The sequence below is a fragment of the Callorhinus ursinus genome, unplaced genomic scaffold, assembly GCF_003265705.2.
Source record: "Callorhinus ursinus isolate GAN/ISIS: 27379988/994484 unplaced genomic scaffold, GSC_fseal_2.0 scaffold27, whole genome shotgun sequence".
NCBI classification, from domain to species: domain Eukaryota; kingdom Metazoa; phylum Chordata; class Mammalia; order Carnivora; family Otariidae; genus Callorhinus; species Callorhinus ursinus.
In genome coordinates this window covers 18,720,512-18,737,991 of record NW_027397089.1, presented here as the reverse complement: position 1 = coordinate 18,737,991, position 17,480 = coordinate 18,720,512, and the positions used below count along the sequence as shown (strand labels likewise).

Genomic DNA, 17,480 nt, shown 5'->3' with positions numbered 1-17,480 from the left:
GAAGGAAGGAAGGAAGGAAGGAAGGAAGGAAGGAAGGAAGGAAGGAAGGAAGGAAGGAAGGAAAGGAGTTTGTATTCTCCAGAATTTTCTCCCCTTAGTTCCAGAGAATTACAGAGGATAAAATCACCACTGTGACTGTACCACAGACAGCAAAAAAACAAACTCATTTAACTAAAACTTTCTTCTTACCAAATTTGGCAAAGGAAAAATCATCTAGGATCAAAGGCCATCAGCGATAGAAGGCACAGACATGGCCCACAGTCTCAAAAATAACGCTATTGGATTGTTAGTTGATTTATCACTGCCTGGAAAAATACCTTAAAATCAGGCTGGAGACCAGGGTCCCTGTAAATGGATGGACGTGTGGGTTTAACGGGTCATAACAATTCTGTTTTAGACATGATAATGATGTCAAAGGTAGGCATGTCTGCTAAGGTTACAATTAATTAAATAAAAATGAGGGTGTGATGAAAGAATAAAACATTGATTAAAATATTATCATACTGAACCCTATGTAAATCTGTGCGAAGCAAGAGAAAAGAGAATGCATGTTCTGGAAATCCTGGGAGTCTTTCTTCTCTGAAAAGAGGAGAGTTCTTTCAAATATTGTACGTACTTGAATAGATCCACCAGAATAATCACAATGTCTTCAGCCACTGCCCTGTCCCCTTTGAGGTTGCCGATGACACTTGGTGTCCCACACATAACAATCACTGGAGGAGAGAGAACAAGACAAGGAGGGAAATACACAACGGTCTACATACAAACAGGTGGGAACCAGGAACCTGAATTTGAACCTAGTGTGTCCATGCTACATTTATGTTTTAAGATTAACATCAATTCTTCAATTACTCTGTCTTCTGCTTTTAGTTTAGTTTTGTTTTGTTTACAGGCATAGAGTCAGAGTAGAGCTGTGTGGGATCTTAAAGAGAATCCTCTGGTCCATTCCCTTAATTTTATTGAGTTAAGGAGACTGGAAGCCAAGATGTCAAAGGTTAAAAATGAGTTGATGACGGAGCTCTAATTTTCAAGTTTATGAATCCGGTTTGGTGTTTATTCCATTTTACCAGGTTGGAGTCGTTACAAAAACTATTTTCATTGCTAAGTGAAGTGCACCTCACCAACTGTGAAGTGGTTGACAAAGATACAGTCAAGTGAATGCGAGAATTTATGTAGTGTTCCTAAGCAACTTTCCTTGGGCTTTGTTTGTAGCCTCTTAACTCAGAACTCAGTCTTAGGGATTTCAGTGGCAGAGTCCAATCTGATCCTGTGAGCTTTACTACTCTTCACCACCAGATTTTCCAAATGCATGGCTATGAGAAAGAGGAGTTGGGGGACACTTCATTGGATCTTTTTATATACTATGTTGTTCAACTGAATTGTAAAAAGCAGCTTAGGGACATGAATACTTCTTTTAAGGGACATTTATACTTCTTTTTCTCCCCACATCTCAGCAATGTTTTGTACATGGAAGGTTCTTAATATGGCAAATGCTGAATAATGACAGCAGATGATGATTTGAGTCATACTAGGAATTCCTGCCAAGCAAGCACCTTCCCTTGTAGGAAAGGTCCACTGTTGATTCCTTTGCTCCTGATATATTCTTATTTGTAAAGAGAATCCTTGGAAAGTGAAACAAATCACCTCATAACATAGTAAGGATGATTTTATCCCATACTTGACCTGTAACTGGGAGATCGCTGGGCCTGTGAGATACAGGGACAGAGAAAAGTGAGATGATCTGCTAACCTTGTAATTTTTAATTGAGGCCAGATATCAATAAACATATCCTCTTGGTCATCATGGGACCAGGATTCAGAATGTGTGAGGATTAGTCACAAATCCAATAACAGCTTGCGTTGAGGTCAACTTACAAAGCAGTTTATGGATGGTGGGTCATGATATCATTCTGATTTATAAAGGCTAGGCTTTCATCATTACTTTCACATTATGTTTAATTACCTTTCTCCTTGCTGTCATAGGATAAGGTTTTAATCAACAGGAAGAACAATCTGATGGAGTTGCATGCAACTCTAGATCTCCTCAAGTGAACAAAATATATGGAGGCAATGATGACAGCTCTGTGGTGGTAGATCTGTCAAAACAACTCATAAAAAAGTGGTAGTTGTGAGGAAGAAGTTGGCAAAAAATTATCTCCATGTCTCCTTACCATTGCTTTTCCTGTTCTGGTTCATTAAGATATCCTGAAACTGGTCATTTCCCCTCAACATTTCCTTGAAGCTAAGTTCCCGAGAAAAATAGGACACTCCAGCCTCCAGAGCATTGAGGTACCTAGAGCAGATAAAAGAGAAACTCTAAGAAACCAGCCTAGTTTCTTCATGGCCTTCCATGTTGTTTGCTTTTTGTTTACAGATCCCTCCTGGAACTTGTTCATCTAAAATGCATTTCCACTATCAACACAACAGATGATACACACGATAATATCAGTGGTCTGGATTGCGGACATCTAGTTTAGTAAAAGTATAGGAGAAGTTTTAGGAAATCTTCATGTATCTATACAAATGGTAGACATTTGGCAGGTCCCTTATAATGGCTTCCTGCTATATGCAGGAGGAAGGCCGCTCTGCTCTATTAAACCCAATTATCACAGATAAGTTGAAACCTTTTAGTCTATAGTACAAAAGTTCGGAGTTGATAGGAATCTTTTCTCCTCCCAGTGAAATGGACTTCTGTGGGTTCTAAGTTCACCCCAAAGTTTCTAGGACAACACCGTAGGGTTGATTCTTGCCATTCCCTAGATGTGTGTTCCAGTGGTACCCTGAGTCTTTTGCATACTTGGGTGGAGAGACACTGCAGAACTAAGCAGCATCCTGGTGGTGCAGGTGGTAACCCAACCAGAAGATTCTCTCTGCTACCTCTTCTGGAGTTGTGTGAACCTTGTAATTTTATTTTTAGCCATGATGCCCAATGTCCCGTTCTCCTCCCACCCCACTTAGTCCTCTGAAAAACTGAGAGAGAAAAATTATTTCTAACTAGTGGTAGGTGTTGGCAGAATGCATATTCTCTGGTATTGTATCTTGCACAATAATGTGAAAGCAGTAACCACTGGTTTTCATTGTCCTTATCTGCAAAATGGAGATCATAGTACTTGTTCTCTTTTCTTTATAGGATTTACTGTAAGGAATCAATAAAAGTAATGTGAAAGTATTTTGAAAACCAGAGTGTGGCAAATATCACACATGCTGATTACATTTATACTATGTTTCCTTTGGCCCCTTCGCTTTCATGTGTGTGAGAAAGTGGGCTGGTGTCCATTCCCAGTGCTTTTATAGATGGAAGGTGCGTCTGATTATAACCTGCCAGGATTCTGTGGCTTCTCTCTATGGCAAGTGCCTCCTGCTTACCAGAAACAGTCTTCAGTCTCGGTGCCATTCTTGAAAACATATGCAGTGTTCCAGGAAAAGTCTTTGAATGGCAAGTTATTGACCTTCCAAAAGTTAACCAAGAAGTACATCAGCTTCCTAGCTGGAGACATTAGCCTGGTTAAAGTCTCTTTGTAGTCACATGACAATCCAAAACTCCCAGCTGAAATCATGGGATAGTTCAAGTCTATGTCAAGGCTATGCCAAGAGGTGAGAAAGAAACCAATGTCAGGATTAATTTAAGTAGCACAAATATGATTCCTCTTTAACCTGTTTCAGCCTGTGGTTGGTAATAAATGGTAAGAATGAAATAGGGTCGTTCAAGCAGGTTTCTACCTTAAATAGGTGTCCCTTCCACACAGGTAAATCTTAAAACAATATTTATCGAGCATATGTTATGTTTTAAGATACTCTGTGTATTTTTATGCATATGTGGTGGCTTGGTTACTTCGATTTATTCTAAAATGAGTTGTCATAGCATCTAGGCTGGGACATATGCTTCTGGGGCGTAGGGCTAAGGAAACAGAGGATGGCCACCACAACTACCACAGATGTTGTAAAGCCCAAAAGATGTCCTCCATACTTTTCCCTCAGTGCACTGCCTTACTTCTGGCTCTTCTATGGACTACTTTGAGATACACATCACCTGACGATTTTACAATTTTCCTCCCCCGTTTAGCACATGGATCTTCTTGTGGTTCCTTAAACATATCAATTTTATTCTCCATCGGGGCCTTGACATATGCCAGAAATGCTGTTCCCCTTGCCTTTTTGCCGGGCCAGCTCTTACTCATCCATCGGGTTCTGGATTAAATATCTCTTTATCCGTGAGAACTTTTCACTGATACCTGAAGTGGGTATGTGTTTAATATCTGTCTCCTCCACTAGACTGCCAGCTCCATGAAGGCAGGGATCATGGCTGGCTTGTTCACCTCCATATCTCCAGTCCTTTGGGGTCATAGGTAGGCCCTCAATGTGCACTTGATAAAAGAAGCAAAGCAGTACCCCCTTTTCCATCTTGAGCCCTGCACTAAAGGGTTTCACTAAGTGTCCTGCTTGCATCTCTGACTCCCCATGTTCATGGTCAAATGTATCCAATGTATTTCTCAAAACTGTTCCTTATCCTTATTTCCCTATTTCTTTTAGTGTTTTCTGTCTGCTTTCCATCCCTCACTCCAACATCCAGTTATCAAATGCTATTGATTCTACCCTTAAGTATCTTTAAAGGCTATCCTTCTTTTCCACGTCGACCGCTTGCATGCTAGTTCAGCTCTCCTCCTCTCCTGATGACGTTCCCCATCTGTGTCTCCTGTGGGCTCCAGTCCTTCCTGTACAGTGTTGACACTTGTTCTTCCCAAAGTTGAGCCACTTCTCTGCATAATCTTAATTGCTTCTGATACAAATCTAATTAAATACACTTCCCTCACCTGAACTCATGACCTCCCAAATACAGCCCTACTTCATGTTTCCAGTTTTCTCTCTCTTATTCCCCTGCTCATCTCCTGCACTCCAGCTAATACAGACTTTCACAAAATTCCTACACTTCTCTGCTTCTTTGTTTTTTTTTATAAAGATTTTATTTATTTATTCGACAGAGAGAGACACAGCGAGAGACAGAACACAAGCAGGGGGAGTGGGAGAGGGAGAAGCAGGCCTCCCACTGAGCAGGGAGCCTAATGTGGGGCTCGATCCCAGGACCCTGGGATCATGACCTGAGCCGAAGGCAGATGTTTAACGACTGAACCACCCAGGCACCCCTGCTTCTTTGCTTTTATACATGCCTCTCCCTCTGCCTGCTGGGATGCTTAAGCCCTCATCTCTACCCATCAACATTTCACCTGTTCTTCAACACTCAACTCATATACTATCTCCTGCATGAAGTCCTTTTTCCCCTCTTGAGCTTTACTCTCCCAACCAGCGGGGGCCCTTTCCTTCTGTGCACCCCACAGCAGCTTATGTTTCTTCAATGGAGTGTGTCGTACTCTGTCTTGTACTGGTCCCCAGGGCTCTTGTTACCTTCTCTATTTCACTGAGTAAGGGCTGTGTTTTACTTAATGCTCTCTACTCCAACAAAACCAAAATGCTTCTCTGCACATGGAAGGTCCTCACAAATAGTGAATCAATTTTCCCGCTCCTCCTTTCCTTCCGAGCACCTTCCGATTCTACAGCAAATCAATAAGTGGACAAATAAGACAACAATTGGGAATGAGTGCAAGGAAGAGTAAGAGTCTGAATTTGCCTGTATTTTGGTTTAGAAGGTGAGCTGAGAAAGTGCTTCTGTGGTGTGTCTGTGGCACCTAGTGGGTCTGCACACCTGAGTGTGTTTGTATAGCTGGGAGGAGGTGTCAAAAGCAGCCTTTGCAACAGAAATTTCAGAAATTTAATTTTACCTTTTCCAAAATCTATTGCAAGAGCAGTGTAGTTTTCTCTGTGTAGTCAAAGGTGATCCTTGATTCAGGGGAAGACTGAGCAGATGAACGAAAGGCATGGAAGAGGGATTTTGATTTGGGGAAGGTATGATCTGGCAGAACAAAATGTTTTGCGGTGATGAGAATTACACTGAGTGAAATGATGGAAGGGATGAGGGTGATTTTCCCTAAGGCAGAGAAATATTTTTATTGTGGAATATATTGGAAGCGTTTTTTTTTTTCCTAAGCTGGTAAGGGCACTGGGCAAGGTACTTTCATGTGTTAATTATATAATCCTCAATGCTGTGAAGTAAGTACCTTGCTACTTTGCTTATTCCTCGGACCTAAGGAATAGAACAGAGCCTGCTTATCCCCTGAGTGCTGTACCTTTCCTGTGTGTTTCCATATACTCTGCTCATACTTTAGTGAAGATTTCCTTTATTAAACTCCTCAGATTACCCAAGTTCATTGTCTTCTGTCTCCTGCCAGGACTCTAACTTTTTACCTATTCCGTGTTGCCTCTCAGGCTCAGATGTTAGTAACCCCTGAACAGCTATGGTCATTCACCCCACGGTAAGCAAAGGTCGAGCTACCTGGATAAGAGAATGACACTTATGGAGAAGTAGCAAAATACAAGGGCCCCAACACCTCTGGCTGGGTTACCTTGACTAGACTGCTATTTGATAAATCATTTAAATAGTGGTATCATGCCCTGACTTCAACTTACGGTGGCATTAAAGCAACAACAAACCAAATTACTTACTACATCTGGAAGGTGGAGTATGTACACGAGGGCCCCATGAGGACACAGCCCATTTGTTTGTTGTTCTGTAGGAAAAAGAAAGAAAGAAAGAAAGAAAGAAAGAAATATGAATCTCTAAAATGAAAACAATGGGGGCGCCTGGGTGGCTCAGTCGGTTAAGCGTCTGCCTTCGGCTCAGGTCATGATCCCAGGGTCCTGGGATCAAGTCCCATAGCGAGCTCCCTGCTCAGTGGGGGGCCTGCTTCTCCCTCTCCCCCTACTCCTTCTCTCTCTCACTCACTCTCTCTCTCAAATAAATAGAAGCTTTAAAAAATTTAAAAAAAATGAAAACAATGAATAAATGGACAGGAAAGAAGTGGCAAGGGAAAAGGGCCCCAGAAAGTTTGAAGGCGGGCCTCTCAAGAAAGGAGCAAAACATGTTCCTTGGGCTGGGCAAGGGGCACTAAGGGGTAAAGAAGTCTGAGAAAGTGACGATGCTGCGGGCGGAGAGAAGGAGATTCTGCTGAAGGTGAACTTGGATTCTTTGTCAAAAGGAGGATGGAGAGTGGGGGAAGGACTGACAGACTGTGATGTGAGCAACACCTGTGGGCCAAACTGTGGGGAGACTAGACTTGGAGGTGCTTTGGGGGAAGAGGGCAAGTTGCAGTTTTAAGGAGAGCTACAAAACAGGGCTAAAGGGAACAAAGTGCAATGTGACCGGCCAGGTGATTATAGATGGTGTCTCATACTGTTTCTCAAAAAGAACGTGATTAGGAACATCCCGTCTCTGGCTTTAGAAAACCAGGGTATACCTCTGTCTGTAGAGGTGGAGGGACGAAGCACACGCTCCTGGCATCATAAAGTAGAGTCTGTTAAACTCCCCTTACTCGCTCTTGGCCCGCCCAAGACTGAGAATGACTGCAGTAATCAGTCACTCTTCCTGACATGAGCCAACCTGTCTGGTCCGGGTGATGTTATTGATTAAGGCTTTCAAGTTGTGGTTCTACACCTAGAATTCTGCTTCTGGGAGAGCCTTTTCTTGGATTTCTGTGGTAAAAAGGCTTCTTGCACATCCACCTGCCTCTAGAGAGCTTGGAACATTCTTTCACTCCAGAAAGCCCTGACTGGGGTTGGGAGTTGGGAGGAGGGAGTAGGCAAGAAGCTCTCCCTTCCCATTTCTATCCTTTAACATTACAGTTACTACTTTAAAAGTTAGGTTTCAGATTCAGCCCTGAAGCCATTAACCTGTGGCCCCATATAGGGTGACGACTTGAAACAGAGACCTCTGGTGTAGGGCTTTAGAATACCTCAGGTACTTCCTGAGGGACACAAAAGAAAACCAGTTAATGCCAACATTTAAATTTTTAAAAGTTTTGAAGAAAACGTTTTGAAGTCATGGGATGCTACATCAAAAACTAATGATGTGCTGTATGGTGACTAACATAACATAATAAAAAAATAATAAAATAAATAAATCTTTTAAAAATAATAAAAAATAAAAATATTTAAAAAAAAGTTTTGAAGACGATTTAAAACAAAAGAATTCCCCTCCATAACATTGAAAGTGTACAAATAGAACATAGAGGGTTCTGCTCACTTTCCTGGATTCCCAGAAGGCCCTCATCACTTGGGAAATATATGGGGCTGAAGTCAGATTACCCTCTCTGCAAAACATTCAGCTATGTGACTACAGGTGACATACGAGATGGTCATGGACAGGTCTTCAAGTTTCACACTGTGATCTTGCTGTGCTAAGTGTGAGCTCTACCTACAAAAGCCTTTACTTACTGAAATTGTCCTGAGTAGGTCGAGGCCTTCACAGGTGCTACTCCGGCAGTCATTTGACTTATAAATCACACTATCCGAATAGATAAAGGAAGCATTCACAGTCACATTTATGCCTGTTTCCAGAAATGAGGGGAAAGAGAAAATGTGTTATTTTTCAGTAGTGTGTAGCCATGAGGTTTACTTTTTGCCAGTTGATCCTGGGAAAAAAATGGATATTCATCTTCAGGCCTACGAATATTTGAGTTCTGAGTTCTTATATTACTCCCCATCACTTCTTTCTTCTCTCTGTCTCTGTCTCTTGTTTCTGTCTACTTGTCTCTCTCAACAGCTTTATTGAGGTATAATTTACCCTCCATAAATATCACCCATTTTAAGTGTACAATTCAATGCTTTTTAGTAAGTATATATATTTGGGCAACCATCCCACAATCCAGGTTTACGACATTTGCATTCTGTCCATGGCCTTCCTCTTTCACGCTTGTAGTCCCAGCAAGTTTCTTCTACTGTCTGGAGAGTTTTAGGAAAGCAAACATAGAGACAGTATGATATCTGTTCTTTCACATTCCCGAGGTGCTGATTCTGTTTGCTGCCAATGTGCACACTGGTACCTCTGTGGTTGGCCCCCAGAGCCAAAGTGAACTGTGTCCATCAGGGTCTAGGGTCTTTGGATAATGGATCAGATAAGGGCAAGAGCATTGAGGATGATATCCCTGGGTATTGCTAGATACTATTTCTTGGAAGGGAATAAAAAGACAGCACAACCATTTGACCAAGCTCTTTCTCTTCCATTTTGTTTCCTTCCAATAAAAAATATTCAGGACAGATGTTTGATTCCTAAGCAGAGGCATCCTTCATTTGGCCAAGCCCTTACACAGGAAGTCTGGAAACTCAACTGCTAGTCACACTGCTGGTTGCAGGATGAGTGACTTTCTGTGGGTTCTTGCACAAGCCATTTGAATTTCTCTAACTTGGTGCCTTCATAGATAAAATGGGATTAAAACCATAATTGTCAAATGTAATAATTTTAATGCCTTTAAAAAAGTAAAGCACATCAACAACAGAAGTTGTTGTTCTTCTGAACGTCCAAATAAGAATGTTTTTCAAGACAGAGAATAAAACAGTCTCTGTATTTCTATAGTCACCTCAGAGATGTGTCTATTGACTAGGGAGCATTTTACCCCTTGCCTTTTTTGGGGGAGGGAGGGTTGATTCAAGAACACTTATTCTGATACTTTGTTCAGTAAGAGATCTAATAAGAGTTGGCAGTAGGTCTAGTCAAATAGGAGAGGTCAATGCAATAAGACCAGTCAGAGAAAATTAATAGAAGAGGTGGGGCCGGTGATGGATTTAACAGCAATTAACACTGAATGTAGCCATGTGCCAGCCCTAATACCAAACGCTCTATACTCCCCTTTTGTTATTTAATTCTCATAGCAATAGGGTGAATGTAGGGTATATAAAGCCAGGAGGATAGTATGAGTGAGGCTATGGGGGGGCTCAGAAGAAAAAGAGAGTGCAGATGGGGACCAGTGGAAAATAGTGCTGGAGATGGGTCTTAGAAGGCAGCAAGAGTCAGGGGGTGGAGTGGAGACCAGGACACAGTCACATTATGAAAACAGGGCTTTGGGAAGATGGCCACACCCCCAGCCGTTAATGTCTAGGATAGCTCTTCCTCCTCGCCTCATATGAGGGCTCTGCTCCCTCCTGCCACCATGAGGGGCACTGAAGATGACCCGCTTAAAAATCCAATGGTCCAGGCAGCCCGTGGCAGACGGGCACAGCAAAACCCAAGTATAAATCCTGCACAGGAGCTAGAAGAAGGGGAGCCAACGTCTATTGAGTGTGACCTCAGGCAAGTTACTTCATCTTTGGGGCCCCAGGTCCTCATCCATTTATAGCTAGAACAGAATTGGATGGTCTCTGTTACTATATGCCTAGCATTGGGCTCTGGATTTTCGCATGCATTATTTCAAACCTTAAGTCTCCCCTGAATCCTATGAGGTTAATTAATAGCTCATCTTCCTAATTTAAAAGTGGGAAAATGGAGGTCTAGAGAGGTAGATTAACTTGCTTAGGGTTACACAGCTGGGGTTTTGAACCTAGGACCGTCTGATTCTAGAATCTGATACGCTGTAGAACAGCAGTTCGCAAAGTGTGGGCCATGGACTCCAGAGGTACATCGAGACTCTTTCAGGAGGGCTAGGAGGTCAAAGCTATCCTAAGTATATTAAGACATTGTTTTTTCCACTCTCCTCTCATGAGCATATAGTAGAGTTTTGAGAGGCTACATAATATTAATTGTATTATTGCAACAGATTAAATGCAGAAGGAGATATGAGAATCCAGCCATTTTCTATGAAGCCTGACATTGAAGATGTACAAAAATATAAATGGATACCATTTTCCCCACCTATTTTTATTTTTTGGCTTGAGAAATATAGGTTTTCTTTAATAAGAAATTTTATTTATGTGAACAAAGCGTTTGTAATTATTTTAAATGAATCAATAAGCAAATATTTAAAACATTTCTCAGTCTTAATTTCCAATATAGTAAATATATTTACTATAAATGTAAATGTAAAATGTAAAATATATTTATTATAAATTTACTATAAATATAAATGTAAATGTCGGTAAATATAACTATATAAGCAGAACTCTACAGAGCCTGCAAATATTTTTAAGAGTAAAGAGGTCTTGAGACAAAAAAGTTTGAGAGCCACTTCTGTAGAACATACGTAGTATGCTGCTGCCTCTCAACATTTTATGGTTCTGTGAACTGTTTTTGCTTTTGTTTTTTAATTGGGCAGAGAAAGATGATGATCTGTTCCCTTTTATCTTCCCAAATCCCAAGTGATTTCTCAAGAAAATACTGAAAAATTTTCAGACCATGTAATGACTTCAAATCAAAGCTTAACTTTTAAAATAAACAGTTCCCCCAAGTGCAGTTTCTCATCTTTATTCTGCCTGCACCTCTACCTCACCAGGATACCTCAGTCCTGGGAGGATGCGTGGAATGCTATAGAATATAAGTAATCTCAGAGTCCTTTCTCTCCTACCTAGGGCTTTGAGGATGGGGTTGGACCAAAGTGGATTGGAACATAGGTGCTGGAATCTAGGAAAGGGTCCCCCCCCCCAGCACATGAGATCATTTGGAAATCATTGGAGGGTATGTATGTTCCATGCTGAGCCATGGAACATACATCCTTGAGAAACTGATGTCCTTAGGTTGAAGGAATCTCTTTTTTCATGCTTTCCACCAAATCCTACCTAGTCTTCAAAACCGATAGAGGTTTCCTAAGTACTAGGAAAAAATATCATTTTCTTCCATTTGGACATCAGCCACATTTGGACTCTTAATATTCTTCAATTTAGTCCTCAAGTATATTGTCTTAGAATTTCCCCCAAATAATAATGCTCGCTATGTTTAGAACATGAACCTTTCTTTCCATCACAACCTGCACTTCTTGAGTTTCCTATGCACGAACACCCATCTAACAAAATGCATCACCACATGCAAAAATCTGGGCATCATTCTTTATTCTTTCACCCCCCACAAAATTCTCCACTCATTTAATCTGCTCGACCACCTCACCATGCCTAACTCTATTTTGTAAATGAGATCAGCGGAACTTAGAAGAAACAACCCAATAAAGCGTTTATAATTACTAGTGACAGATGGATCAGGAATTCAAATTCAGGTTATATGAGTCCAGAGATCAGATCTTACCACTATGCTCCCCTGTTTATTTTATAACCTGGTAACTTGTTCAAGTAACAGCACCACAGCAATGACACAACATCCTCAACAAAAACACAACAGTGACAACAATGAAACAACCAGTCTTCGAGTTCTCACTATGTTTCAGTCTGTGTATGAGGTACTTCATATGAATTGCCTCATTTGATTCATACCATATCCACACGAGGTAACTACTCTTTATTGTGATTTTATAAGGTAAGGGGATTGAGGCTCAGAAAACTTAATTTGTTCCAGGTCACTGGTGATAAATCGTTGGATAAAAAGCTGGAATATGAACCAAGATCTGATTCCAAGTCTCTGCTTCTAAACACAGAACTTAAACACTGCCTTATTTTAATGAGAAAGTTAGTTCATGGTGGGTAAAGATCTTACAGTGGCAATACGATGCGCTCTTTGGAACCAAACAGTTATGAGTTGGAATCTCATTTCCAAATAGGCAACCTGTATGACTTCAGCAAAGTTATTAAACCTCCACTGTGAAACTGTGTCAATAATGCCAATCTTACAGAGCTGTGATGACTCAAGAGAATATATATCTTACCTAAGACATGACAGGTACTCAATAAACAAGGAAACCAAGGCTCAGAGAAACTAAGGGAAATTGCTCACCCAGGGTCACAAAGAGAGAAAGCCGTGGGACAGTGACTCCAATCCACATCCTTAGATTTCAAAATCAAATGTTCTTTCCATGATGCCACAGTCTTGGTAAATAAGGAGATTTTATGAAGTGACCTTATAGTTCCACTATAGTTCTAGATCAGACCCATCTATTTACATCTGAATTGGTCTCAGGCAAGGTTGAGAGAAATGTATATTGCACAGCAGAAAGTTATTACACAAATGTGATGTATGATACCTCTTGCTATTATTACCATAGAATTTTATTGTATTTTTAGTGGTTATTCAAATTTTATTTATGACAACTTCTTAGAACACACACATCTAATCTAGAAACAGAAATGTATAGCATGAGGCTAAATACCTTCCATTCACTATGTACAGTCATTGGCAGAGGTACCCGAATAACATATAGCATACACCTTGTGCTAGCCACATGGCAAGGAGAGCTTGAGCCTGATGAAACCATGCAGCTTAGGCACTAGAAAAGAGCTGATTACCACAGAATTTTAAATACAGAAAATTAAGACATACCCTCTTTAGAACCATAAACAAACATTAAGATGTATGATATAGTCATTGACTCAGTAATTATACTTTTGGCTATCTAGTCTCAAGAATGGAAAAAAAACATTATACATATGTATGTGTATATATACATATAAATAGATGTATATGTATATATGAAAATGCTTATTGTAGTATTTTAAAATAATCATGAAAATTTAAAAACAATAGGAAATCATACAGCAGGGAATAATTAGATGGCTTGGGAAGACATCTACTCCGAGGAATAGTATATATCCACTCACGTGATGTGAAGATTCACATGAAGATTATGCAGCTATAGGAAAGTCAATTGCAGAATAATGTGAAGTAAAATCAGAAGGATAGAAAATTGTTTCTATACCATAGTGATCCCAACCATGTTCTTAAAAACAAGAAACTGAGAGGCATGTAAACAGACACTGGAAATATCCAGGTGGCTGAAAATGATCAGGTGTGATTTTTTTCTCTTTATATATTTTATCTAAAGTTATAAAGTTTATTGTAATAATTAATAGATTCAATAAAAAACTGCAACACTGAATTTGGTTGCAAACTTATTTGATTATATCTTATAATAATAGCCAACAGAGGGACACCTGCGTGGCTCAGTCAGTTAAGGGTCTGCCTTCAGCTCAGGTCGTGATCTCAGGGTCCTGGGATCGAACCCCGCATCGGGCTCCCTGCCCAGCGGCGAGTCTGCTTCCCCCTCTGCCTGCCGCTCCCCCTCTGCCTTGTGCTCTCCCTCTCTCTCTCTCTCTGACAAATAAATAAATAAAATCTTGAAAAAATTAGCCAACAGAGATGTAAAAAGTGAACAGATAGATGAAAAATCCCAGAAAAAAGTCAGCATCTGTATGAACTTAACTCTCCTAATTCATCTTCTTGATTGGTAACCCTGAAAAATCTCAGGCGCAGACCAAATACTGCCTCTGAGCAGCTGCAGAAAGGAACATGCTGCCTCCTTGAAACTGAGCCATCAATCTAGTTTTGTCTGGGGCAGTTCACTGCTGTGAACATCTGGCATTCCCTGGGTTGGGGCCAGGGTGAATTATGATGGAGCACATTGTGGTAGGACTTAAATCCTTCTCTTTGAGGACCTACTGCCTTGAAATAGAAAGGGGTTGTCAGAGAAGCCCTTAGAGGAGAGTGGGTGATCGGGCAAATGGAAGGTCTTGGCTAAGCAATCCTTTGACCCCAGAGGCGATAACAGGGAGGAGGTGGACCCTGTGACTATATTCTTACCAGCATTAAGCAGACGCTGTCTCACTATTTCCACTCCCTCATTCACAGCTTCTTTCAAGTTATCCAAGGACTCTGGGAAGGCTGAGTTGTTCATCATCAGGACGCTGATCTCGTAGCTGCCATTGTTGCAGTTCTGACTGATCTGGGAGGTCCAGAACGTAAGCCCTGGACAGAGGAGCAGCGACCACAAAGCTAAGCCCAATAGTGTCATCTTCGTGACCTTGCTTACCTCAGAACCATACTCCCTGTGCTCACTTGTTTTACTCTGTGCCTTTACGGAGGCAGGAACTCCAGCTGGGCAGCCGCTAGCTGGGTCCTTTGGTCCACTCTTCCCCACGCTCCTTTCTGGTCATGCCCCACTGGTCACGTGGACCATGGAATACAGCCTGCCTACCAGCAATTAGCAGCTACATTATGATAGGAGATAAACCAAAGTTCATTTTGTGTTTGCTCACAGAAAGGCCAGAGTTATAAACAGCGAGATTACCTGGGCCTCACCCAATAAAAATACATCAGTTTGTGACACATCACTGGGAAGAGGAAAAAGGGGAAGAGAAAAGTAGAGTACATACATAAAAAGATTTGTAAAATGAAAAATAAAGGTCAAAGGACTTAAGGAAAGCACAAATATCATGGACTATTGGCGTTTAGGTTATAACTGCACACAGGAACCGAATCCTTAACTAGGAAGAACTGTGTCTCAATCACCTGGTCAGCAACTATTTATTGAGACTTGACTAGGTTCTGGGCATTAGCAAGGTACACAACTATAGGTGGTGTGGATATATTAATGTCTTTATGGAACATGCATTCTGGTGGCAAAGACACACATTAAGTAAATAATTATGAATAAACTCAGCTGTGAAAAAAAGTGCAGAGTGCTGTGGGGCACATGGCAGATTAAAAATCTATTCTAGAAAGTCAAGGAACTTTCCCTGAGAAAGTGTCCTTTAAGCTAAACCCTGAAGGATGAACAGGAGTTAACTGAATGGAAAGAGAGGGAGCATATGGGAGGCAGCGGGACAGTGTGTATAAAGGCCCAGAAGTGGGAAGTGATATGGATGTTTGAGGAACTGAAAGAAACACAGCATGGTTGGAGTAGAGAGAGCTAGGAGTCTAGTGGCAATAAAGGCTCTCAGTGGAGTAGACAGGGGTAGGCCACAGGGTTTCCTATAAGCCATTAAGTGTTTGGAACTTCACACTAAAGGTCAAGAAAGTAACATGATCAGAAGAATTTTGTAAAGACCTCTTAGTCCGCTATGGAAAAAAATGACCTAGAGAGAGTGGGGACATGGAACAAATTAGGACAGTGTTTCTGTGGTCCAAATGAGAGGTAAAGGAAGCCTGGATGAGGGCAGTGGCAGTGGGGATGGGTTCAAGAGATATCTAAGAGGTAAAATAGATGGGACTTGATATTTTTTGGATTTGGGGCATTAGAAAGAGGAAGGAGTCAAGAGTGGCCCTGATAAGTCCAGTTGGGTAGATGGGAAAGCTGTTTACTAAGCTCTAGGATTCTGGAAGAGGAGCAGGTTTAAGGAAGAAGATCATGACTTCTGTTTTTGGACATGCTGATTTTAAGGAACCCGTGCCGATGTGGGAGTAGCCTGGAGTTTGGGGAAGGGGACCTGGATCTAAATGGAGGTTTGGAAATATAGTCAGAGATGTAATATGATTGACCAAATAATGTCATTGTTTACATCACTGACTTGATGTAAGGCAAAATTTATGTTTTAAACTTAAAGCAAGTGACGTCAACAGATGGAGGGCTAGGAAGCCCCAGCTTTCATCCCTCCACGAAAACAAATTAACAACTGCCCACTGATGAAAATAGCTCTGGGAGATCTTTGGAGTACAATGAAGAAGCTTTGGCAACCCAGTGGAACACAAAAACCAAGATGGTCGCATAAGAAAACTATAAACATTATATGTGTGTCATTCCATCCTCCAGTCTGGCACTGCTCCATACCAAGAGGGATCCCCTTGGCCATGACCTCTCACTGCAGGGAAAGGAGAGCAAGAGGACACCAGCAGCCCTTACCACTGGTGTGAAAACCTGCAGTTTTTGCCACCGAGGACCTCTACAGTCTTTGCTGACACTAACTCCAGCTGACAGAGCTGCCTGGGGTACATGCTGTTGGGTCTCCTTTGAGAAGGAGCTGCTGGTACACCCTCCTTGGACTGGAGCCACTGCACCAACCTCCCCAGTGCCTCGGTGCCTACACCCCACACCCCAGCACCAAGAGGGATCTCATTGGCCAGGACTTCCTCTGTGGGGGTAGAAAGAGAGCAGGAGAAGGCTAGCAGAACTTGCTGCTGTAGTTTTGGTGTCAAGGATGCTTGCAGTCTTCACCAATGCTGACCTCGGCTGACAGAACTGTCTGTTTTTAATGAGTTCATGATATAAAAAGAAGCACTCTGATGACAAGAACACAAAATGTAGGGATAGGAGAGTAAAAGTATAAGATTTTGTATGCAATTAAAGTTAATAAATACAAAAAAAGAAAAATAAATAAAAGCAAATCACTACAAAAAATCATCAAATAGCAAAGAAGAAAAGAGAGTGGAAGAGAGGTAGAAAACAGGAGCAAAACAACAGAAAACAATGAACAAAATGGCAATAAAAAATCCTCTCATATCAGTAATTACCTTCTTTCTTTATTTTGTTTGTTTCAGGTTTTTATTTAAATTCTAATTAGTTAATATATAGTATAATATTGGTTGAAGAAGTAGAATTTAGTGATTAGCTTACATATAACACCCAGTACTCATGACAACAGGTGTCCTCCTTAATGACCATCACCCATTTGGCCCATCCCCCAGCCACCTCCCCTCCAGCCACCCTCAGTTTATTCTTAATAGTTAAGAGTCTCTTAAGGTTTGCCTCCCTCTCTTAATAATTACTTTAAATGTAAATACATTAAACTCACCAATCAAAAGGCATGGAGTGGCTGGCTGAACAGATCAAAAAACCCCACCAATACTCATCA

General features: G+C 41.2%; 1 protein-coding gene and 1 long non-coding RNA gene across 4 annotated transcripts in view; one reads left to right on the top strand and one right to left on the bottom strand.

Annotated features, from left to right (window-relative positions):
• LOC112830175 (uncharacterized) overlaps nucleotides 1–14,665 on the top strand; it is a 48,992-nt gene extending 34,327 nt beyond the window's left edge. Inside the window, exon 4 of the long non-coding RNA XR_012373988.1 lies at nucleotides 14,542–14,665. This is a non-coding gene — a long non-coding RNA (uncharacterized lncRNA). The remainder of the gene's footprint in view (nucleotides 1–14,541) is intronic.
• The window catches only part of GUCY2C (guanylate cyclase 2C), a 71,941-nt gene extending 57,098 nt beyond the window's left edge, over nucleotides 1–14,843 (bottom strand). Inside the window, exons 1-6 of one of the 3 annotated variants that reach the window (XM_073877945.1) lie at nucleotides 14,723–14,843; nucleotides 8,322–8,434; nucleotides 6,555–6,619; nucleotides 3,366–3,486; nucleotides 2,171–2,292; nucleotides 617–713 (exon numbers count right to left, since the gene is read on the bottom strand). In XM_073877945.1, the coding sequence (XP_073734046.1) occupies nucleotides 617–713; nucleotides 2,171–2,292; nucleotides 3,366–3,486; nucleotides 6,555–6,619; nucleotides 8,322–8,374 (458 nt within the window). In that variant the 5' untranslated portion in view covers nucleotides 8,375–8,434; nucleotides 14,723–14,843. The other 2 variants (XM_025879900.2, XM_073877944.1) reach the window with 2 other exon arrangements.
• Nucleotides 14,844–17,480: the final 2,637 nt, after the last annotated feature.